Source organism: Balearica regulorum, chromosome 16, assembly GCF_011004875.1.
Source record: "Balearica regulorum gibbericeps isolate bBalReg1 chromosome 16, bBalReg1.pri, whole genome shotgun sequence".
NCBI lineage: Eukaryota > Metazoa > Chordata > Aves > Gruiformes > Gruidae > Balearica > Balearica regulorum.
Window position 1 is genome coordinate 305,180 of NC_046199.1, and position 24,604 is coordinate 329,783.

General features: G+C 41.7%; 1 protein-coding gene across 14 annotated transcripts in view; it reads left to right on the top strand.

The window, feature by feature from the left end:
• PHF20 (PHD finger protein 20) overlaps positions 1–24,604 on the top strand; it is a 73,905-nt gene continuing 49,301 nt past the window's right edge. For 4 of the 14 annotated variants that reach the window (XM_075768934.1, XM_075768939.1, XM_075768942.1 and 1 more), the window contains exons 1-8: positions 2,446–2,475; positions 3,875–3,923; positions 6,923–6,977; positions 8,610–8,738; positions 13,326–13,440; positions 20,222–20,393; positions 20,593–20,677; positions 21,436–21,515. In XM_075768934.1, the coding sequence (XP_075625049.1) occupies positions 13,358–13,440; positions 20,222–20,393; positions 20,593–20,677; positions 21,436–21,515 (420 nt within the window). In that variant the 5' untranslated portion in view covers positions 2,446–2,475; positions 3,875–3,923; positions 6,923–6,977; positions 8,610–8,738; positions 13,326–13,357. Of the gene's footprint in view, positions 146–2,445; positions 2,476–3,874; positions 3,924–6,922; positions 6,978–8,609; positions 8,739–13,325; positions 13,441–18,278; positions 18,332–20,221; positions 20,394–20,592; positions 20,678–21,435; positions 21,516–24,604 lie in introns of those variants that run through there. The other 10 variants (XM_075768935.1, XM_075768943.1, XM_075768936.1 and 7 more) reach the window with 8 other exon arrangements.

Consider the following 24,604-nt stretch of genomic DNA (forward strand, 5'->3'; position numbering starts at 1 on the left):
GCGGGGCCCCGCCCCCTCCCTGGCGGCGCCGCATCGAGGCGGCCATTTTGTGGCGCTGCGCGGTCGGTGGCGCTGGGCTCGGCGCGGAGCGGGGCCCGGGGCGGTTCGGCTCCGTTCTAACCCTTTTTCCCGTACAGATCCCTCGGTAAGAGCGCGGCGGCGCCCGGGCGGGCCGGGCCGTCTGCCCTGCCCCGCGCTGCGGGCCCGCGGCGCAGCGTGGCGAGGAGGGGAAGCGAGGGGAGGGAGGCCGGGCGCGGCTGGCACGCGTCCCCGCGCACAAAGGGCCGGGCCGGGCCGGGCGGCGCCTCCCGCGCTGCGGGCCCGGGGCACCGAGCGGGGCCGCTTCCGCCTCGCCGCGGCCTGGCGCGCTGAGGCGGGGGGGCCCGGGCGGCGGGTCGGCCCCCGCCCTCGCCCGCTCCCTCCTTCTCTCCCTCCCTCCCTCCTTCTCTCTCTCCCTCCCTCTCGCCGCGCCTCCGCCCGCGCCCGGCGGCCCGCGGAGCTGCGCGGCCGGCGCGGGTAGGTGAGTATGTGCGGGCCGAGCGCAGGCGCCGAGGGCCCGGCTGGCGGGGGCGGCCGAGTGACCTTGCGGCGGGGCCGGGACCGGAGCCCGAGCCGGGGCCGGGCCGGCGGTGGCTCCGGCGTCGTCGTCCGGGGCTGGGCGGGCTGCGGGTCGCGGCGCCTGGCGGGCCCGGAGCGGCGGTGGGGCCGCGGGAGCTGCGCGCCCGGCGGCGCGGAGCTCGTCCCGGGGGGGCTCGTCCCGGCGCTGGCGGCTGCTTTTCGCCTGGCCCCCGGGGAAGAAGCGGGGAGGAACCTCGCGTGGGGCAGGTACCCGTCCCGTCAGGTGTTCACCGCGGCCGGGGCTGGTTTCCGTAGGCGGCACCGGAGGCTGGGGGCTTCTGGCCTTTTGTGTCTCGGGAAGTCTGGAGCACATCTCTGTCCTGCTGCGTTTTACTCCCTTCAGAATGTCTTTATAGAAAGATTTTTTTCAGAAATAGCGGTGGATCCTTGCACTAACCCAAAAGATGCTTCATGTCACACCTGCTTAATAGATGGAATTGGGAGGCACCATGTTCTTTCCCTGGCAGGCCTGGGTTCAGGTATGGCTTATTGCCACCAAAGCGGATTATCATGCCATTTGGCTTGGCATGGGTGTGCAAACTGTACCCGTAGCAGGGCTTGACTAATTGAAGCAGGTTGTCAGTATGGTTTGGGGAAACAGTTATATCTCCTTTACTTATTGAAAATCTTCCTGGTACCAGGGATGTTTCTGTTGTTTCTAGCCTGAATGCCTGAAAATAGATCAGGAGAGATATTTGAATGTTGATGAGTCCAAGCTGGATAAAATAAATGTCTTATTCTAGTGTACAGAATTTGGTGTTGTATGCAGTAGGAGAATAAAACCAAATTTTAAAAACAACGAAGCTTGTAACTGAGCATCTCTGTAACATAAATGCATTTGACCTGGGTTCATTTAATTTTCTATCGTGAGGAAGGATCCTTTCACAGGACCAGTTTCCAAAAAAAGCTCGGTGAGAAGGCTTGCAATGAAGATCATCACTCATTCTAACTATTGTGTGACTTTTCTAATAGTTCTGTAATTGAAGATGGCTTAGATGAACACTCACTATTTGACCGAAATCAGTTTGTGGAAGAGTTCAGTTTACATTCTTGCTGATAACTTTGTTGATGTCTCCTGAATGGAAGGACCATTTTACTGGAGCAGCCTGAGAGTAAAATCTGCTTGCCTGTAATCCAGAGTAATTAATAAGGTCACGTTGGGAATGAGGCTAGAACAGTAATTGCTCATAACAGTACTGCCTTGACTGAAATGTGAGCAGCATGTAATTAATTCTTACCTTTAATTGGATAAGTTCTCTGAAGCGCTTTCTTTTGCTCTTGTAGTTCCTGGATAACCTAGGTAATGATATTGACCCAAATTCTCCCCCTTGGTCAGGAAAGGAGGATGCAATCCCTAATTTAATTCTAAGGGATGACAAATTCTCTGTAACTGCGTATTTTATTTGTAATTGCATCTCTAGAAGCTAGGTATTGTCTGTGGCTGTAATTTGTCAGACCTTGACAGGAGCTGACACTGTTGCTGGAAGAAAGCTGGCCTGCCGCTTGTCTCCTCATTTCTGCCCATATGGCACTGTCCCGCACAAATGTGAGCGCTTGTGCAACTGTGTTGTGAACTGAGCTAAAGAATGTATGTGAGGGGGAGGATTTATTGTTCAGCCCTACAAATGATTGTCATCAGTATTTAAACTGTATTCTTGATGGTTGCTTAATTGGGCACAGTGTTGGGTGGGTTTTTTTTAAATTAGAAAAGTTGCCTGTACTTTGAACTTAATTGTGCATCATATTGAGAAGCCTTGTGAAGTGCTTGTAGAAGTTCATTCAACAGTTGAACAACTCTATGCCTTTCTTTTTTCTTCAATTTATTCCTTTCTTCCTGTAGGAAAAGACGTTTTTCAGGTAAGCAATAGTGACTCGGAGCTCTTGGCTTGTCCTTGCTGTCAAAATGCCAACAGCTACATGGCATATATATATATTTCAAAAAACCTTTTGGAACTGATAGCTTTTTGTTTTTTTTTTTTTTTTTGTGGAGGCAAACAGTAGACTTAAGTGATGAATGCACTTGTGGGTGTATAATGTAGCCATGCGAACTGACTGTAGATGTGTGTGGCAAAAAATAATGCATGTTGGAATATAATTACTTCTTTCTGAGGCTTGTTAGTTTGTTGACGTGCCTTTGTGTGGTTTTACTGGGCTTGACAACTCTTGGCCAGCCTTGTTTCAGTATAGCCAGTTGCAGTCTGCCTTATCTTATTTAAGACCTCCATTTTAGGTAGGTTTATGAAATTGGTTAAAAAGAGAGAACTGTCTCCATCTGTGTCTTTAACTAGGTAGCCTGTATTAAAAGAAAGAGGAGAAGCACTACTGCTTAGTGTGGGGTGGGGTTTTTTCAGTATGAAGTTAGTGCCAAAGGGCTTTCCTGATCTTGTTGCTGATGTTAAAATACTGGTTTCAAAATGGACTTATACTTAGCACTTCTTTCCTGAGGCAATGGAGAACGTCCTCTTGTTCCCCAGAGTGCTTGAGTCACGAAGCTGTCCTGAACACCTCTAGTGCTCCAACCATAGAATGGAGCATCCTTAGCCTAGACCAGTGCATCAGTGGCACAAAGATGGTGCCATTGATAGGGTTTGAGAGAGGGTTTTAGTTAGGCTTAAAGGCTTTTGTTAGTGTAGCAGAGGTTGCAAGTATACCGGAGTTTAATTGCCTCTTCACTTCAGTGCAGATTGCTAATGGCTTTTTTTGTTATGTGATCCTCAGTATTTATATCAGTCCTGTGCCTAGATTGCAGTTCTGTTTTCTCAGTATTATGGTCATTGGTCTTGCAAAAGATGCTCTGGGGTTTTTTTGTTTTTTATTTTCCTGCTTTCATCTCTGAGCTGGGGTACAAGTCTACAAGCAGCCTTGAAGCGCACCCCTTCCTTTTCTTCTTGTAATAAAATTGGGGACTCATATCCTTCTTGCAGTGTAGCACGTGCACAAACGATTTGTCAGCGTAATGCATTATTTTAGATGAAGAGAATTTTTCATCAGAGCTCATGGCAGTGTAACTTGCAAGATTTCCCTTTTTTTTGAATATCACGTAAATATCTTCTTTATCAACAAGTAGGGCAGATTTGGTCCTGTCCAGTCTGGAAGCAATTGAATAATGAAACTGAGAATGCCATGTGGAAGTGTCACAACACTGCATGCTGACTAGGAACGGTCCCCTATGGGCTTTTCAGTGGCCATATTGCAGGTGCTATAAATTATCTGTGAAAAATGTTTCTCAAATTTCTTTTTATGGATGTTTTTACAGGTAGACTTCTTGTAAGAGTCAGAAGTCCCAAGTCCTGTTACTGCTGCAGGTACCGTTACCAGATCATTTTTGTGCTTTCTTACTGGCTCCTTCCATCTTCAGTCATAATCTTTTCTTCTGATAGATAAAATACATGTCGATGCTCACTGATAAGAAAAATCTTAGGTTCAACAATCTGCTGTAAGTGTATAGTGTGCTGCTGGAACACCCAGAGAACCTCAAAGCCAGGGGCAGGACATCTGGTCAAAACTGAGGAATTAATTGGTCAGCTTACTGACCAACACATAGCATTAAGTATTAAATTTCTCTCTCAAACGTGGACTTCTCTAGAATACCAAAGTATTGCTTTCAGAAGGGATGTAGGTGGTAATATTTCAGAGCCACTTAATACTTAAATGTTTGTACTGACTTCAAAACATTGGCATTGAGTACAAAATGGTATTAGACTCAGTAATTTAGGTGTTGTAGCCAAACAGACAATATATAGGCAAATGGAAGTCATGTTCTTGGATCCTGCCCATTTCTTAAAGGTATGTTCTTTTAAGAAGAAACTGGTTGTCTTTGCAAAATTGTTAAATTGTTGTATGAGTTTTTGAGCCCAGGCGTGGTTCCTTTCTCTGACAGCACCTTGTCCAGGGTTGTTCGATAGGTTTATCCTTAGGCTGCTGCAACCCCACCCTAAACCAAAGATTTAAATATAGTCCCATTGTAAGTATGTTTGTCTGAGGAGTTCTGTGGGGTTTTGTTGGTTCTGCCTCTGAGGGAGTATAGAATGGCAATGAGAATCAGTCTGCTCCTTTCCTGTTCTGATTTCATTTTGATTTGACAAAGGCGCTGTGAGCCCATGGGTACCCATTAGGCAGGGCAAAAGCATCTTTTTGAGGACGGTTATGGTTGGTGCAGTAAGCATTGTGAAGTGGTTTTATACAGCTTCAGTTCAGCTAGGTAAACAGAAGAAATGGCATTGGGGCACTCAATCTGCGGGCTAAATCGGGCTTCTTGGAACAATTCAAATGGCTGTAGCTTGTTTCTGCCACTCTGCAGTCGGGAGAAGCCTTGTTTGTATTGACATGGATTGGATTTGTGGATGAAGAAACCGTTCCGGAGAAGCTGTTTTAGCTTGTTTCTCATATGACCAAAACGCAGATCCCTCTGCCATCTGATGAGTGTAGTTTATCCTATTGAGGAGGTCTTTGTTGGCAGGAGAGGATTGCATTTGGTCATCTTGGCTCACGTTGGTTCACATGGCTAGACATGCATGAACTGACATGGTGAACTCTCATGATTTGGAGATTGTGCTTCCATAAGAAGCAATGCAGCTTGCTTGGGCCATCTGCAGGTCTTTTAGTTGTTAAACATTTAAACACGTAATTTCCTTCAGAGAATTCTTGCTGTGTGATATATTAATTTGTACCTTAAAATAGCCTTCACACTAAATTTATTCTTTCTTAAGAAGATCTAAAACCATAGAGATGGTTGGAGTCTTAAGTTTCTAGAAGCTTTTTCAGTTTTTCAGTGTGTTTCATGTAACTTCTTTTCCCTTGATTTGCTTTCTTCGTGGCAGTTGGAATTATTTCTAAATGCAAGGGTTTTTTCCCTGTCTCTCTGAATAGTAAAAGGTATTTTTAAATACTTAGAAAGCATCAGTCTTACCATGATGTGTCTTGAAAAGCCATGCTTGCTAAATAAGAGTATATCTGTAATTTGAGCTTGTTGAAGGCTTGTATCTGATCTAGGGTTATGGTTGGATTTTTAAAATACTATACTGAAAGAGGACTTGTTAAAGGTTGCTAACCGCCGTGGTATTGCAGCAGAAATCCACCAGCATGGGTAGGAATTATATGTTACATCAGAAGTGATGACTTCAGTTGTCCGAATCCCAGTCTGCTGTAATTGTTTTGCAAAAGAATTTTGATGTACTTCCAAATGTAGAACACTCAGGCGTTTTGACCCTTTGACTCAGATCTGGCAGGTTTGGTTTCGTTTATGGGCTGCTTCTCATACTTGGTATTTCAGAATTGAAGCTTTCTCTTTTTTTTTTTTCTTTTTTTTTTTTTTGTTTTTTTTTTTTTTTTTTTTTTTTTTTTTTTTTTTTTTTTTTTTTTTTTTTTTTTTTTTTTTTTAGCTACTGTCCTCAGAGTTAAAAACTGTTTGGGCGATAGGAGTATAATTGATGCAGTGATATTTGTGGGAGTTTCTCAGTAGTACTTCTCATTAAACTGGGAGGAAAAGAGGGTGTTAGATTTGGGGCAGATTGCTTGCATTTAAGTGTATTCAAATGTTTCAGATACGTTTGCTTAAAAGTCTTATCTGCCAAATAGTGATGAGATAGAAAAGTGGGGAGAGCATTTAAGAATTTCTGCAACTTGGAATAACGGAGAAAGGGAAAGCGCAAAAAAAAAAAAAAAGGGAAATGAGATAAAGGAGGGCGAGGACACCCAACGGTAGGAGCTCTTGTTTTCATATTTAGCAATCCATTGGAAGAGGTGAACTCATCATGATCATCTGTGCTGGGTCTTTAGCCTGTCACTTCACCTAGAATCATACATTCTCAATGTACAAGATAATAGAAATCCCAGCTTACAGTCAGTTTTAAGTGCAACTTGGCTTATATGGTGGATTTAACATGTCGGTGATCTATTCTTCAGATGTCTGCAGACAGTGCTTTGAATTTTGAGTTACTTGTATATACAAGGTTTGGTAGTTACACTGTCCACTTGCTTAGTTAATGGGGTTATTCTGAAATACCTTGTGCACCAGTGAAGGAGTAATGATAAAGTTACTGATTTGGCAAAGGAGAAATAAAGGATGGAGAAATTTGGTGTGGATATGTGGAGGGAGTGTCTGTAAGAATCTCTAAGTTTCTCTCTAATTTGGATCACAGCAGCCTGCTGAACCTCTGCATTGAAATATTTTCAGATTAATTGATGTTCTGGACGTGTTACTGTATGATTGGGATATCGTTGGCTGTAGAGAAAGTATTTTTTTGAACTCTAAACTACTTTTAGTCTCAAAATTAACATGACTTATGTTTTTCCTTCCCTGTAGTTGTCCAACAGTGTTTGGAATGTTTGCAGCATTATAAGCAACGAGTTTCTTCTTGGTGAGTATAAGCATGGATCCTTGGTTTTGTTAATTGTAGCTTTTCTTTAAGCTTTTGAAGTTTTGCTTTAAAATTCAGGTTTTTCTTAATTTGTGCAGAGGCACTGTGCCTCTGAACTAAATTTCTCTAAATTAAATCCCTATTTTCTTAAAACAAAGACTGCACACTGTCGGTTGGAGGAAAAAATGCTAATTTCATTAAAGTAGATTTTCAAATGTTATTTTATTTAGGAAAAACCTGCTTTATTTCATGTGGCTTAAACCCTTTTCCCTAATCTTTTTGCTTGTTCAGTGTTTAAGTGTTTGTCTTTTACCTTTAGTGTGTCACAGGAAAAAAGAGGGGAAATCAGAACAGCTAAATGAGAGGTGATCAAATGATTGAAAAGATTTCTTTTCAGTAATGATTATTTCTTTAATTGCACTTGGTAATTCAAATAGGTTTTATTATAGAAAAATATTTTTTCTGTTCAGTTGCCCATGTTCATAATTTCTGCTGCCATGTTGGTCTGTCCCAGTTTCACCACCAGTTTGAATTGACAGCGCATGTACCTGAGATGTTGTTGAGAGGATAAAAATGACATTCTTGATGTCCTGTCATCTTAGGGAGAACATGAGGGTCTTGGTCTGGGGAGGGCAACTTGTGTTTGCTGACACCTTTTCACTTTTGTCACTAAGTACTTTGAACAAGTCTTAGTTTCTACCTGAAGAGGAGAGCAAATGTACATTTTTACTGGTGCCAGTTTTGTTAGTCTGCTTTTATAAACTAGAGGAAAAATAGGAGTCTGAAGTAAAATGCTAGGTCTTAAGCTTTGAGGGAATGTTTCAGTGTTGAGGAATTAACTGAACAGTACTCTTCTTACAGAAATTGTAAGTTTAAGTTCAGGATCCAGTTTCAGTGTTGTGTTGCTCAGTCAAAGAGTTTGCCCCTGTAGCTTGATTGAATCTCGGAAACTTTTAAAGCAAGAAGTGAATGCTGGTTAAGATCTAGCTGAGGATCCTACATGGTACAAATAAGAGCTGCATGTAGTCCAGTGTCTTGTTTGAGATGTCTGTTGGATAGAGAAAGGGAGATGATGCAGTATTCCTTGGAATTTATTGCAGTGTCTAATGGTCTTCATGTCCAGTTCGAATCTTTCCTGTTACAGTAAAGCAAAAATTTGACCGAAGATCTGAGACATTGTGTTTTGAAATACCAGTGCTAAGGACGTCTTCTGAAACTTATGGTTGTGTCCTAAAACTTACCTTGCTATGAAATGGTATGTGTAAACAAAACATGAGGCAGGAGCATAGGGATCCTTAGATGAATAGCTAGTAGAGAAAGTGTTTCTGGGTTAATACTTGAACAGATGTGGGGTTTTATATGTAGGGTAAAATACAGTGAGGCGTACTTCATGGTAGTAACACTGCTGTAGGCAAAACCTGTTAGGCAGAATTTTTTTGTCTGCAGTCAATAAAAGTCTGTTGTAATCAGCTGCCCAAGTCAGCACCAAAACAGTTTTTAAAAATGGTGTTTAAATGTTTGTGAGACTTGTACTTAGTCGTCAGAATATGCCATTAGGCTTGTATAATATAAATGGTGTCTGTGAATACTGTTTTGCAGTCTGACATAGCCGTTGCCTTTTCTCATCTGCAGGTGTGTGGTTTCAGCACAGCATGGCTGTGGTCATCCACTTGCAAGGTCTTCTGATTGTGGTGGGGACCATGGACTTCTCTGGATTGACCATTCCCGATGGGGGCGTGCAAATTGTAGGGGGTGAACTGGGTGAGGCTTTCATTGTTTTACCACTGATGAAGATGTGAGGCTTGGTATCATGTATGCAGATGGTATAAGTAAAAGGTCAAAACTAACTATTGCAGAACAATAAAAACCGTATGTGCACAATGTGATTGGACTGAGTCCTTGGCAGTTTCAGACTGGACGTGTAGATGTGCTAGTTCTGGAGCGCTGTCTGGTGCTGGAGTGAGTGGCAGAGTCAGCTTAGGCTTTGTGGAATCACCTGTAAACCTGTGTTGGCATAGAAATGCTTATACTGCTATACATGAAGGAAACAAAACAAGCTTGTGCCTTGTCACTTGTATAGGACTGCATTTCAAATCTTGGGGCTGCCTGTAGTGTCCCAGTTCAGTTACACCTGTGCTGCACCTCCGCTGAACACGGGACAATCTCCTGCTAGCTGCTTTTGCTCCCTGTTTTTGCCAGTGCTTTTTATTAACCCGCTACCTGTCCTACCGAGTAGTCCTACTGAATCACCAGTGATGTAGAATGCCTCATGGGAATTGGGCAGCAAGCTTACCATCCAGATTAAAACTTAATACTACTTTGCTTTGAAAATTTGTATTTATGCAAACTGTCAAAGTTTACCGTGCTCCTTATCAAGCCAGAGAACTATGATTTTTATGGAGTTCCTCTTTTTTCTCTCTTGCACTCTGATGCGCGGGGGGGAGAGAAATCCCTGGGTTTGGCACAGATAGGCTAAAGAATGAAGGAGATAAGCTGAATTGGGGGAGTGAATTCCCTTTCTTCTGAGCTTATGAAGTACTGAATGGAGACAGTACTAAGCCTGGAAGTGGGACTGATTTAAAGGCAGGGGTTTTGGTGTGATAATATGTAGGAAGTGGTTTAATGATACTTAACAGTGATTTGGAAAGCAGTGTTTGCAAAGGTAGGGAAAGTTTTGAAAAAAGCTGCAGCAATTCTGCAGTTCCCAGAGTGAAAGTAATAGAGGCTGTTATTAGTGAAAGAGAAAGTTTGCCATAACTGTTTGGTTTTGCTCTATATTATAATACAAAAGATTTCTCCAGTTCCCAGAGGAACCCTCTTCTGTTGGAACTTAGTGATGTGCCAGGTTTGGGGCTCAGCACTGAGAGCTTAAAACTGAAGAGAAATAGAACAGCTGCAGGTGCGAGTATACAGGACCTGCACTGTTAGCAGAGCAGAAAGCTTGTTTTAGAAGACAAAAATCGCGATGCCTGAAGGGATCAATAGTAATCTAAATGTATTCTCCTCTGTATTGCCTGATATAAATGTGCCTTCCTGATTGGTACCTGTATGTATCTGAGTAGTCTTTAAAAGCTAAATTACCTCATGGTGACTTATGGGGAAGAAAAGGCTCTCTCTTTTAAACAGCAGAAACATGTACTTCAGTGAATTTAGAAATATTTTCTGTTACAAGAAGTGAATTGTCTGAATCCCAGAGTATTTGTTCCTGAAACAGGTCTAATCCTCATAGTGGAATAAGAAGTTTTGGAGAAAAGATGTTCAGCTTTGGGGGTAGTCCTAGTAACTACCCCTTGATTTAATCATGGTCTTGAGCACTTGAGAAAAATGGATTCCCAGAGTTACCGAGGTGAAAAGCCTGCTCACGTCTTGGTTTAGTTACCAAGTTAGTACAAATACATCTTCTGCTGAAGACAACTTTAGAAGAGATGTTCTGGTGAAGTGTTCTTACTTCTAAGTCGTAGCTATGACTGTGTCTGATTAGTCTGGGGTTGTTTGTAACAGTCTGTTTTGATATAGTTCAAGGTTTTTAAGTGTGCTTGCAGGAGAAGACAGAGGCTGAAACATAAAATCTTGAAGCAGAGGCAAGCCCCTGTGTTCACTGCTCTCTTTCTGAGAAACAAGTTCTCCGTGTGGTCAAGGTCATGCTGATGAGATGTGGATGGGCTTTAGTGTTGCCTGTTGGCCTTGTTTGTGAAGAACTGTGTGATGGCTCCCAGTGAAAGTCGTAGCATTTCAGTCTTGCTCCAATGCTGTGCGTTTCAGGGTAAAATTGTTGAGATCCTCTATTGAGTAATTCATCTCGTGTGATGTTCTACCAAGTATGTATTTGCTTCAGGAAGCTGTCTTGAAATTAGCTGCTGATGAAAAAGCCTGCTTTGCAAGGCGTGCTGAGTATAGGGACTGCTGGATCCAGAGAAATCCAGTTGTGGGATGTGAGAACCCAAAGCAGCCCACGTTCCATAACCGGGGAAGGGAGGAGAAGGACGGCTTTGGGGGAAGGGGCAACGATATGAGATTTTTGCCTATGCAGTTTCGTCTCTCAAGTTTCTGATCGGCTGCCTTGTAATGAGCTTGGCTGAGTTAGTGAGGTGCAGCAGGCGTGTGCTCTGACAAACACTGGTGTTCAGCTGATGCTAGCTGTAAAATGGACAGAGTTCTGACTTTTCACAGAATCTGCAGCCTCTGTAAATATGGTTAAATGGTTTCTGCTGTTAGATTTCCCTTTAGTTGTGATACTCGCAGGTTTTTTTATATTTGACTGAAACTGTAGTAAGGCCTTCCTCACCACAGTTGATGTTTATTTATAGAAGCCCTATTGTACGAGATCCTGTTGTTGAAGTCAGGTGACATGTATGTTCCTCCTCCAGCCTTGTGTAGGTGAGCTGAAGTACCTCCGGTTCTTCAGGATTGTGGCTATTACCGAATGGGACCACTGCAGAGAGCTTCAGTAGTGTACTTCCAGTACTTTTTGGAGTACTTTTTGTGTCCCTACTTAGTGAACAGGAAAAATAAGTTTACTAGGACGAGAGTCATCTTGCAGCTGTAATTTCTCCTACAAGTGTTAAGCCAAATGTGTGCCTGTTCCGCATTTGGAAGCGTGAAATTCTATTGCTAGTGTGAGAAAGTGGTAGTCTAATGATGCAAATCTGAAGAGAAAATAGTGGATGTTTGAGATGTGGGTGGATAAACTGTTAAAAAAAGAAAATGTAGCTTTGCACTTGCTGCTTGAATTTCCAGATTTTTTTAATTTTTTTTAATTCTTACTGTTGATTTTTTCATCAGAATGTAAAACCCCACCCATCCTAACTCTTCCTTAATTTCCTTCCTCCTCTCCTTTCCCAATTAAAAGTTAGAGAGGTGGTAGGTAAATCCCCCCTGCTCCAAGCTCTAGCCGTATTTAGAAGACAGTCATTCCTGGACTGGTTCCGATCCATGCTGGGCAAACTCAGTTTGTTATCAGATAGTCTAGAAAAGTAACTTGCAATGTTTCTCAGTTCCTAGGTGGCTAAAGTATTTTTTCTTTTGGTGTGAATCCCTCTGTTGTGAATTGAGCTTACAGACAGTAGCATTTTCTTCCCATACTGTTGCAGGCTGCTTTAACAGCAGTGAAGCTAAGTGTAGAAGCAGTGCTTTAGAGGCAAACAGCAGATCATCTTTTGGTAGAGAAGTTTCTCTGCAGTGGGGTTATGATACTTGAGATGGACGGGTTGCCTCCATGGCCAGCCCTTGGCAAATGGCCTGGTTTAAAAAGTGTGGTGATGGAGTAGCTTTTCCCTGTGATAGACGCTTTATGACTTTTTCTTAAAGATCTTTGATCTCTGAACCACACTTGAACTTGGAGAGTTCTGCATAAAATAATGTTAATCCTTTTATAGATGCAGCTCAGTTGATACTGTTGCTGTTTATGCATTGTGTGAACCAAAATGTCGCTTATTTCTGTTGCCAGTGCATGTCTCCTTATTCTTGTAGTGTGAGGCTAGAAGGTTTGTTTTTTTAATTCATCTTGTGTCTGTTTTATACACCTTTAATTGAATCTTCAGGATACAGCCTTACTGTAAGAAGGGCAGTATTGAATAAAACTTACTTGTATTTTTTCATCTTGTGAGCTTGAAGACTACATAATGTCTTACGTTTGTTGTAAATGACAAAAATTTGGAAAAAATAGCTCCTGATCAGGCTTTCCACTAAGTGTACTTTGAGAGAAACTACTTGGCAAGATTTCTTAAACCTTTATATTATCTGTTGGAACATGTCTTAATGAAGGTTATTTTTATTTTCTGGTTAAAATGGTGGTGAAGTGGGAAGAAAGCAGTGCAAATATGCAAGCAGTATAGGTGGTCTTCTAAAATTGGTTAAAGAAACTACATATTTCTAACGTCTTTGAACTCTAGAGCATTTGTAGTGATGAGGTGACATAGTGTTCTTGAGTGTTTCACTAACATGGTAGCTGTTGAAAGATTGTTATTGTCTTTGTTTGCCCACTTCCTGTTTACTGGATTCCTTGTTTTCATCAAAACCGGGAGGGGGGAGGAAATTCATGAAACTTCTGTCTCAGTTGGGAATAAACATTGGGTTGCGGAGTTCTTAATTGGCCCGGAACTTGAACCGATGGACAAAGGTTGAGCTTCAATCTTTCATGGTCCAGTAGCTACCATTTTGAACACATTTTTTTGAATCATTCTGCACACAGTCACTTGGAAACCCTTGTTTAAGAGTTAATTGCCCCCGTTACTTTCTGCAAACCGAAACTGCAGAGGTCCCTTAACATCTAGCTTTTGGGGATTATGGTGCATAAGCTTATTTTGTGTATGTCTTGATTAGTGATTGATATTTAATTGCATTTTTCAGGGGAATAAAATCAGCAGTGTTGATATTACAAAATGACAAAACATCCTCCGAATAGAAGAGGGATCAACTTTGAGGTGGGAGCCCAGTTGGAAGCCCGTGACAGATTAAAAAACTGGTATTTTTTTAAAACCATTCATATTATATTAACTCTAAGTCTTTAATATCTTAAACATTTTGTATTGGTGCAATATTTAGAGTTTCCTGGTCATTGGTTTGTAGGAAAGTGTTCTGGTTTTGGCTGAGATAGAGTTTATTTTCTTTCTAGTTTAGTGCTGTGTTTTGGATTTAGTATAAGAATAATGTTGATAACACTGATGTTTTTAGTTGTTGCTGGGTAGTTGTGCCTACATTAAGTCAAGGACTTTGCAGCTTCCCATGCCCTGCCAGGTGCAGAAGAAGCTGGGAGAGCGCAGCCAGGACAGCTGACCCAGACTGGCCATATTCCATACCATATAGTGTCATGGTCCGTATATAACTGGGGAAGTGAGCTGGGAGGCAGAATAGCTGTTTGGAAACAGACTGGGCAACAGGTTGCATTTGTGCATCACTTGTATTGTCGTTATTATTCTCTCCCTTTGTTATCGTATTAAACTGTCCTTATCTCAACCCATGAGCTTCCCCCTCCCTTCTTGTCCCCATTCCCATGGGGGGATGTGCGTGGGCGAGTGGCTGTGTAGTGCTTAATTACCTGCTGCGGTTAAACCATGACAGAAAGTAGTTAATTTATAAAGTTTATACAGCAGTGGTTGAGATGGGTGATAGATGCTGATATGCTGTGCTGGCCCTTAAAAAGAAGTGTACTGGCGCTGTCTGTGTCTGCAAAGCGGGACTGCTCATAAATCTAGTGGAACTTCAGACTCTGGTACTCCAGAATTCACATTTCAAATTCTGTGCTGTACGCAGAGTGCAGAGCAGACATTATGGAGATATAAATCCTTTGCAGTACAGAATACCCAAGGTAGTTTCTCATTACTTCCTTTCCCATTGCTGTTGTGAATTCATAGCCTTTAAAGTCTGATTGAAATTGTCACAGCCTGTGCACGCTCATCGGAGGGTGATCAGCTTTAAAGTTAAAGAACTGGGTGGAGAAACACACTCCATGCTAAGTTGTCTGCTCTGGGCTTGTCTGGCAGACTGTGGTTGTGAGGAAGAACGCTTTTCTTGACTAACCACTGCAGTAGGAAGGGGAAAAAGGGCCTAAAAGTTACTTGGGCTAACTTTGAGCCTTCTAACTGTTCATTTTAGGAAGTCAGCTCAAACATTGGTGTTTAATAATGCTCAGTAAATGAGGCATACAATGAAAATTGCTGGAGCCAGAGAGTTCTTAAATACAGGAATTAATTTGGTTTTGTTAGCTCCTTAAGATATTTTCACTCTCCTGAAATCAGCTAGAGTTGACTTTTACTTAAGAACCTATGTGGGTTAGACATGACTGTACTTTAGGCTCTGGAAACCTGTCGGCAGTTTAAGCATGCAGAGGTAAGTGTTGAAAACCATCTGGACATCCCAGAAGGATGGAGCACTGCCTTAGACGCAGGGGACTTGTTCCAAAACATCTTGGTTGCATGCAGAGTATTTGTCTACTTTGCAGGTACAAGGGGATTGGAATTGTGAAAATGAATAAACCTAGCTCTTTATGGAAAGAACATGAAGTACAAACATGAAATCATACTTGCATGTTGTGTTGGCTTTCCTGTGTAACTGAGAGTTGCATAGGTAGGGCTTCGATCTGAATCTGCATGCATCTTTTGTATTCCTGAACTTTGTTTATACAGCAAAAAAAATGGTCATACCTACAAAAATGAGATTTCTTAGCCTGTCTGTAATGTAGGCTTGTTGAAGATGCTGTTTAGTATAGATCATGTTTGAGTGAGGCTAATAACTTATGTCCATGACTATTATCTTTCTGATGCATTTGGACAACAGTATCTCAAAGTATGAGTGTACACAGCTCTTATATGGGAAAATGGGGGGGGGGAAATTCAACCCCTGCTATACTTGCCACATACCCCTTGGCTTACGTTTGAATTTTGGATATGCTGCATGTCCAAAACAAAGCCATGTTGTTTGGTTTGTTTTTTTTTAAAACACTTGATCTTAAATGACCTGTCTTATGCACAGTGGTTTGCAAATCCTTGATCTCACAACTTAGTTGTTAACTCTCCAGTTTTGAAAATTTTCTTGTGCTAGCTAAGCTTTTGAAACCTGGGTCAGAAAGTCTGTGTTTCCTTGACTGGCGATCTGCTTTCATTTCTGTTTTCAGGGTTTGTAAACCAAAATTTGTAAGAGCTGGGGGCTTATTTTTGCTTGGCAGGATCAGTGGTGGTAAGCTGACAGACCTCCCCAGTTGTGGATTTGTAGAGGACAGCAGGCTGCTTTTTTCTCCTGCTACTTCCACCTGCCACTGTGTGAACAGGACCACTCTGTGGTGTGGTTGCAGTGCTCTGCTTTTGTATGGATACAAAACTTTGTTTGCTGATACTTGCTGTTCCCAGTGCTAGACCTTCAAACGTCCAAGCTTTTCTGGTGTGTACTTCTGTTGCTATGCTGGCATTTAAACATAGGCAGGAGTCTGTTACTTGGTCGGAGGGCTGGTTTTGATTTCTGTGCTCAATACCAAACACACCAGTCAATTCATGGGCTGCTATTGCTCCTCAAATGGCAGTAGAGCTTTGGCAAGTATTTAATCTCAGAACCCCTTTTACCTGCCTTTCATGGCAGTGGCTTATGCCCTGAAATGTTAGTTCAGGACTTTCATGGTGTTTGGATGCGATGTCAACCCCATTGAAGAGGAAAAAAATAGTACCTGCCAGCAGAGTAGTCAAATGTAGAATCTGCTCCTTGCCAAAGTGCAAAATGATTTTTTGCGTCTTTAGAGCTCTTTCCAAAGGTTGCTTTTTTTTTCTGGAATCGTAACGTATTGGAAGTGCATTTCAATTCCTGGTGCAGTTGTCTGTCACCTCCTTGACTTCAACTCCAGGGAGTACAGTGAGTACTTTTGGTGCTTGGCTTAGGTCTCGGTTGATGCAGCAAAGCTGTCACGAAAGGCTTGTGACAGTGTCTGACCTCAGGGCAGTACAGGGGGAGAGCTCTGGCTGTCGGGCAGTGCCTCCCTGCATGCTGAAAGGTCTCCTGGTATACGGTGCTGGAGTTCAGAGGGTGGAGTAGTGGGGCTGCTCCAGTAGTGCAGTCCTGAATGGAGAGATCCCAGAGAGCCTAGCTGTAAAGATGTACCAGCGCACACTGTCCTGGCAGAATCGAGTTCTTCAAATTTTTTGCATAGGATCATTTTGATTCTTCAGTGCTGGCTAGCTGCAGACACTCTTACTGAAAAGAGGATGACTGCGCTGGACACCTGCAGTAGGCAAATGATTGCGTTACCTTATTGTAATGATGCCTCTTGAGTTCTTCTGTCTGCTGTGTAAGTAAAGTGGATATGAAGAGACTTTTGATTCTGCTTGAGTCTCTTTGAGTATTAAAAACAAGATTAGCGGTGTTGTATTGTGTTACCCTGTTAAGGTTTAGACTGTCAGTCCCATGAGTTTAATTGCTCATGCTGTTGGGACTTTGTCTCAGTACTGAAAAGATGAAACCCCTGTGCTGTTGTCCTTCATAGCACAGGTTCTCCTAGATGCTTCCTTTCAGCATTGCTTTGACTCCAGTAAGTTTGTCCCTTCCTAGCTCCAAGAGAGAGGGGGTTTACAGCAATTCCACTTTGGTGTATAGGAAAGGAGAAGGGACACAAACTAGTCCAGGCCTGAGAGATTGGAACTCCTTCAGTCAGCACTCTGATTCTGAATTTCCAGATATTTACCTCTTCCCAGAAGAGGATGGTTTTATACTTGTGTCTGCAAGAAGCCTGTTTTCATATTGTTTGCTGTGCTCTGACAGCAGTAGTCTGAAGTTGCCAGTCATTGCTAACCCCTGTCTGTTGAGAGTTATGTTGTTTGAGCTTTTGATTGTCACTTGGGTTCTTAGCAAAACTGATTCCAGCAGTTTTGGGCATCTTTGAGGTTTTCCCTTACTGTTGAGCCAGTGCATAAGGCCTTGAAAGCTGCGAGCTCATCGTTTCTTTTGAATTGAGCTGGAAAACTACTTGTTTTGGCCTGCCAATTTATTGCAAGAAGTTGTGTCTGATTTCAGTTTGGTTTTCATAATGTGCGAGATAAATATTCAAATCAGTACCAGTTGGGGATTTCTTACACAGCATCGGTTAGCTGTCTTGAAAAGCCACAGAGTCAGCTAAATGCTTCCTTTGTGGTTTGGGGGAGGGTGTGTTGGACCATCCCTGGACACGTGGCAGTTGTACTCTTTTTCAGGCCTCAGCCAGGCTTCAGCTGTTGGCCTTTCCCTTTGTGTATTCTCCTACAGTATGTTTTCTTGAAAAATGAGTGAATTTCTTTTCAGTTACCTCTACCCCTTGGCACATTAGTGTGTGTGTATGGATATGCTGTATTACTCCTGTATTGATCTGTGGGAACTTGTGCCTCCTGATTTGGCATGCTTACTCAAGGCTTTGAAGGCTAGGGGACGAATGTTGGAGGAAGGAAGCTTGTGCTGTCAGTGTGTGGTGCTCAGAGCTGCTGAGAACCTATGAACCTTTCTTCTTTGTTTCAAAGTTGCCAGTACTGTGTTTTGCATCTGAAAGGAAGGTGGTATCCGGGAGGGGGCTGTCAAAGCTCCTGGATAGATCTAGCACAGCTTCTAATAGGCTTACTGTTCCAGTCAAGAGTGCCAAACATATGCTTGCTGGTGCTGGTTGCTTTAGAAAGAGAAGATTTGCAGCATGTTATCCAGGAGCTGGCTGAGAGCTCCAGTTCACCTACACTGGCTCTCAGGCTGAAATTTGGTCTCATTGTCAGGTATGGTTTTGTTTTCCTGATAAATCAGCATCTCTCTCCCAACAGAGAGTCTTTAGAATGTGAAATGGGATAGGTGTGGATGATACTGGAGCATGGTTCTGGGATGATGGTTCTTCTGGTGGAGAAGGTTCCTCTGTTTACCAGGTATGAAGCAGGGTACAGTCTTGCATCATAGAGTTAATTGGCTCTTGTCACGGGGGCTTGTCTCACCCCAGTGGAGAAAGTTATTGAATTGTGTTTACCAGATGTGTTTGCATGGACTGGATCGTTAGCTTAATGTTGAGTCAGTACTCTGTCATTTTTATCAGCTTCCCTCTTGATCTTCGAGCGTCTGGACAAGCCATAGGCCCCTTGCAGTCCTGATGGCAAAAGTGTCCTTCTGACTAGTCTCTTCTTGAGAGGATCTGGGAATTCCTGCCCTCGTTTTTGCTGCGCTTTGCAGGGAACTGGATACTGATCTTTGTCGTTACCTGTACTTACTGATAGGCAGTTGCTGAGATATCTAAGAATAAACTATGTTTAATAGAACTATGTTGTTATATGTGGAAAGACTCTGAATATTCCCCGCTCGTGAACCTGATCAGGGCAGTGCTCGGGGTTACCTAAGTACGAAATATGTTGACTGTCAGACAAAGGAAGTGACTTCCTTCCTGGGAGGCTTGTAACCAGTTAGAGATGTCCACGCTGTAAGTATCTCCCCTTTGTCTTCCTCTCCTCCGCAGCCTTTGCTGCATGTGATTTGGTAATATATTGGGATGAACTAATGGCATAGCTGGATGCATGTGGCATCGAGTGCTAGGCAGGGCCTTAGGCTGCGGTTGCACTGTAAGTCTCTAGTGAGGCCTCTTTGTAGGTCTTTTGAGCAAGTCATGACTGGACGTGTCTTGGATTTGCTGAAGAATTTCAGTTGTAAGTGGCTTTTCATGTGTGTAGGATTGTAAAATGGTACTCTGTTGCATTTAAGTCTTAATTCTGACATGTCTAGATTTTATTTTTGGCATCAGGCTTGATCCTTTTGAGATGCCATTTCTTTCTACCCCTTGTTCTATCTTTTTTAAGTGTGATTTATGAGGTAAAGAACACTTGTGGGTTTGTTTGGGGTTTTTTCTTCAACCCTTTGTTCAAGAATTCAGTGGGGCTTTGCCTTTTTTCCAAATAACTGAAAACACTGACAAACGGAGATCTTTCTCCTGGCACTATTATTCCGGAAGGGAAAACATCAATACTTGGGATGTTGTCTTCAGCTGGGATAGTGAAATATGCTAAGATTCTGAAATACTTACTGAAGTTACAAATTACCAATGCAATTAAAGAAATGCATCATTTAGAAGGTCTTCCTGATTAGAAACAACTGGATTTTACTCTTCTCAGATTCTTGTACTTCTAATATACTGAGAGATTTTTTTATTTAAAAGTCCCAGGACTTCGTAGATAAGATTTAGATTCTCAAAGTTAAATTTAAAATTAGGTTTAGTGTGCCTGCTAGACTTTTGCTGTTACACTGGGAAGATGATTCATGATGCCTGTTGATGGATATCTCAGAGGAGTGTATTGACCTCCAGGTGTTATTCTTGGTAAAAGGGAGCTGAAGCTGTCAGTCTTGTCTATACGTGAAATGTCTAGATGTATAGAAGGTTTTTCTGACTTCTTGATCTCTAGTTACCTTTTTTTTTCGACCCTGGACTAAGATCTCCTTAGTTGTATTTTCTTCTTTGCAGCCAATGTTTGCCTCTGTTCAGTTTTGGGATTTGTGCTGAGCTCTTAGTCATTCTGTAGCATCTTTATTGCTTATATAAGTGATACATCAATATTAACATTATAGAAATTAAAAGTTGTTAGGTATAGTAACTTGGCTCCCCATCACACCTGATCAAGTAGATCTTCAGATATTTTGCTTTTGATCATGCAGAAGGCCCCATTTGTGTAATGTTTTGTACTGTAGTTAAGTGTTGAGTAAGTTAACACGTAAGTGTAGTTAAGTAAGACAGCTTACTTTATTCTTAATTGAAATATTTTAATCTACCTTTTGACCAGGTATCCAGCTCACATTGAAGAAATTGATTATGAAGAAGGAAAAGTACTTATCCATTTCAAACGCTGGAACCATAGATACGATGAATGGTTTTGTTGGGACAGTCCTTATTTGCGTCCCTTAGAGAAAATACAGTTAAGAAAAGAAGGATTACATGAGGAAGAAGGTTGTGCAGTAAGTAGAAAATAGAGGACATTTGAGTATGCAATAGTTTATGTGCAGTTCTATGAATTGTGACCACTAAAATGCTTCACCATTGCTGTGTTGCCTGCTGTATAAATTTTATGATTTATTTTAAATATTGGAAAACTAATCATTATGATGTTTCAATGAAGTTGTGTAATTCTCAGATGAAAACACTTCTGTCTTCTAGGGATTTCATATAAATGATCAGGTATTGGCATGCTGGTCTGACTGTCGCTTCTATCCGGCCAAAGTTACTGCTGTTAACAAGGACGGTAAGGAGTCATTTTGAGTTTTGTCATGCTTGTTGGTAATGCACTTCTAATTGTATTCTAACCTTTCTGCTTAGGTGGAGAGATAGTACAGCAGACAGAAGACAACTGTGAAAAGCATTATTTTCAATTATATGTTTTAGTCTGCCATCAACTTTTTTTAACCTAGCCTCTTAGCCTTTTCATGAGAGAAAAGAACTTTCTGCTGGGATATCCAGTCAGTAATTGCTTTAAGTATATGTTTGGGAAAACTTGTTTCTTAAGTTTATTGTCAAGAGATGCATGTAACTGCAGTAAAACTAGTGTCAGAGCTGCAAAACCCCTTTACAAATAGAGGGTGGGGAGAAAGCATAGCCATGCTGCTTCTTTTTGAATTTCAGTAAGTCACCATGAAGGACTTGTGCTGTGCTTTCTTTAGATTAACTGTGTGCTGTAAAGATCAAAGAGAAAACGTCTGCAATTATCTATTGGAGTAGTCCACAAAAAAATATTTTGGGGTTTTGTGAAGAAAGTATCTAAGGAGCAACTCTAAGCTTAAACATGCACTTTTACGCTTACCGTTATTATTTTTGGTAACTTCACTGTTTCTTCTTTACGTGGCCTGTGATAAGACCTCTGCTGTTGAAGATTCTAACACCACAGATAAGGCAGCTTTTATCTAGAGCAAAATATGCAGCTAGGGTATTGGAGCTGTCAGCAGATGCTCTGTTAAATAACTTTTGATCTTTACTTGACTCTTACACTTTATTTTCAAATTTTAGGTACATACACTGTGAAATTTTATGATGGTGTAGTTCAGACTGTCAAAAACATTCATGTCAAAGCTTTTTCCAACGATCAGGTAAGTAGAATATACTAGTAGCATGAACACAATAGAAATAACAGTTCAGGTGACTAGACTTGACAAATTATATGAAATGCATGAAACTTCTCTATTGCTAATATACAATACATCTGAAATAAAATCTGTTAAAATGAAAAGGTTACGCAAATCTTCATGGTATGATTTGCGAAGCTCTCAGGTTCATGTTCTTATGAATGCACTTAACGAACTGAAGAAGTTATAAGCATGTAAATAAAACGTAAATAAATTTTTTCTAAAAATCATTGCAAGATTTGGAATGTACATACTAAAGCTAGTGGTAGGTTATTGAAGCACACTTTGGTTGTTTCACCTGTTTGAGGTTAGTCTAAACAGATGCACCTTAAAAATTAAGGCATGGGAACTGTGGAGAGGACAGAAACTATTCTTTCCCAAAGTAACTGCTTGATTGTCTTGAGACTTTTAAGGAAGCTGTCTATAATCTTTCACCTCCCAACTTTGAGAAAATAAGCTCTTTCACTAAACCACATTCTGCTTCTATGGTTTGGCTATTCTACCAACACTTCACCTGCTCAGTGCTGTGGGTCCAACCTTCGGAATAGAATAGGCTGTTTATTTTGGTTGGAAGGGACCTGCAATGATCGCCTTGTCCGACTGCCTGACCGATTCAGGGCTGACCAAGCTACAGCCTGTTGTTCAGGGCATTGTCCAAATGCCTCAAACCCTGACAGGCTTGGGGCATTGACCACCTCTCGAGGAAGACTGCTCCAGGGTTTGACCGCCGTCTCGGTAAAGAAATCCTTCCTCGTGTCCAGTCTGAACCTCCCTGGCGCAGCTTTGAACCATTCCCACATAGTAGGAGTAGTAGTGAGCCATTCCTCCTGCTCAGGGCGAGAAGGAAGAGGTGCTGCTTTGTACTTCAGTTTTCATGTGCGGGCACTTAGTAGGAAAGGCTGACAAGTTCTAGTCCTGTGTAACTTGGTTAAAACATCTTAAGTGCCTGCTTCAGAATAATTTTTGTTACAGAAATGGTTTTAAGTTTGAGATCTTGCCACACGTTCCTGTGTGGTAGCTGTAGCCTGTTTAGTCATGCTTTCTGCTTTTAGTTTTCTGGAACTTTTAAGTCTGAACAAAGAAATTGAATCCCTCCCCCAACACAAGCCTTAAATATGGATTCCAGTAATGAATATTAATGGCTACAATTTGAATCTGTCACTGTTGTGAAGAGGCATGCCATTTCTTGGAGGTCTCCAGATTTGTGTATTTACCAGGCTGGGAGGGAAAACTTTCAGATTTGCCACAAAGAGCTCTTAATGATGGCTGCGGGTTGACTTAATACTCACAAGGAAACTACCTGATGAATCTTCATTGCCATGAAAAATATTTCTACCATATTTAACCTTAAATACATGAAGTTGAACAATCCTAAGAAATATTCTGCATAAGAAAAGCAAAGTATTTTTGTCTCTCCTTTAGGAAGTTTCATGTTTCTGCATAGTTTTGGGTAGGTTTTGAAAGGAGTTTTAAGTTTTCTTCTCCATTTAGCCACTGGCCAGGAAGATTTCTCTTAACCCAGGAGATAAGTTATGCTAGAACATTCCATTTTGTCCTTTAGCATAAAAAAAACATAAAGGGAGATTTTCCTGGTGAGGTCTGTTTACACAATCAGAAGTAAAGATTAAAAAAAATACTTGAACCACTGGAGAGCTCAGAATTCAGTTGTGAATGTAAGTTAGTTAAGGGGTGAATTCAGACACACACTGAAGTAGCGGTGTGCTGGCAGTGGAAGGGAAGCGTCTTGTTTCTGTTTATCAGTAGGAGGGACTGTACCTGTGAAGACACACATGGCTCATATCTTAGCTGTTAAATAAAAATTTAAAAGCCCCCAAACCACCTGATTTCTAAGATAGCAGCATAAGCTCTGTCCCTGTGTAGAGGTCATAACATGCTATATTGAACAGTGATGGTAAAATGCTAACGTACTTACACAAGGACACACAGCTTTTAAGAGTTCAGTGACATCAAGAGGTAATTCAGATGTGCTGTGTTTATGGTTCAGTTTCTGGAGAATAATTTAAGAATTTAAGATAGTTCGTGTCCGTTCCAGTACCACATACTTGATTTAAATCAGATGGTTCTATAAGCGGCACAACTGATGAAACCTGGTGTCTGGGGGCTGCTTTTGAGTTTTTTACTAATGTTTGAGTTTCCACTGAAGCTTCTCCTATAACTCTGGCATTTGAGGAAGTTAGAGAAGATGGATTTTTATAATGTCTGATAAAAGTGGTGCTCGGACACCTAAGGTGAAAGACTTTCTTTCCCTTTGTCTAGCTGTTTTCATGAAATACACAGCAATTTGATCTCCTTTTTTTTTTTTTTTTTTAAAAGTGATTTATTTTTTTTAATCATGGCTGTGCCAAGTATGGTTGAAATAATGTTGAGAGTGGAGGAGATTGCACGTTCACCATTTTATTGCATCAAGATTATTTCTTAGGACTGTGGTCTGAAAATGGCAATCTTAGAAGGTATCAGTTCCTGTAAGCCAAGTACCGATAGGAAGATTGGGGTGGGAAGAAGCAAGATGTAGTGTAGCACGAGGAGCTAGTAAGTCTTAAGTGTATTCTCAGAATTTTGTAAAACTCAAATCAGCTGTTCTGCTTTCTTTCCCCGAAGAGGTATTGAGGTGTTTAGCCTTTCTCGTCCTCTGATCCTTGTTCAGAGTTTAAGCTTGTTGTGCCTTGCAGAACTATGGCTGGGAAGGAGTATGGTTGCTCTGTAATGCTTGAAGTTATTAGGCAACAGGAAAAGGGAAGTTAGTTCAGCTAAAGGCAGTGTTGACACATGACCTAATATAAATTATTAATCCAGGTACAAAGTTAGAAGGTTTCTGTTTATCAGAGCAGAGAAGTTCTGGGACAGCCTGTAGCAGGATCATTGGAAGGGGAAAAAAAATAAAACCTGTGTCCTCCCAAGGTGGTGTGAATGTGAAACTGGATCGTGAAGTGGAAAGGGCATTGAGTAGCAGCAACCTGGTGATGCAGGGGTGTTCTTCCTGGTTTGGTGGTATTATAGAAGGACTATGGGGAAATGAGATTACAGTTGAGTAT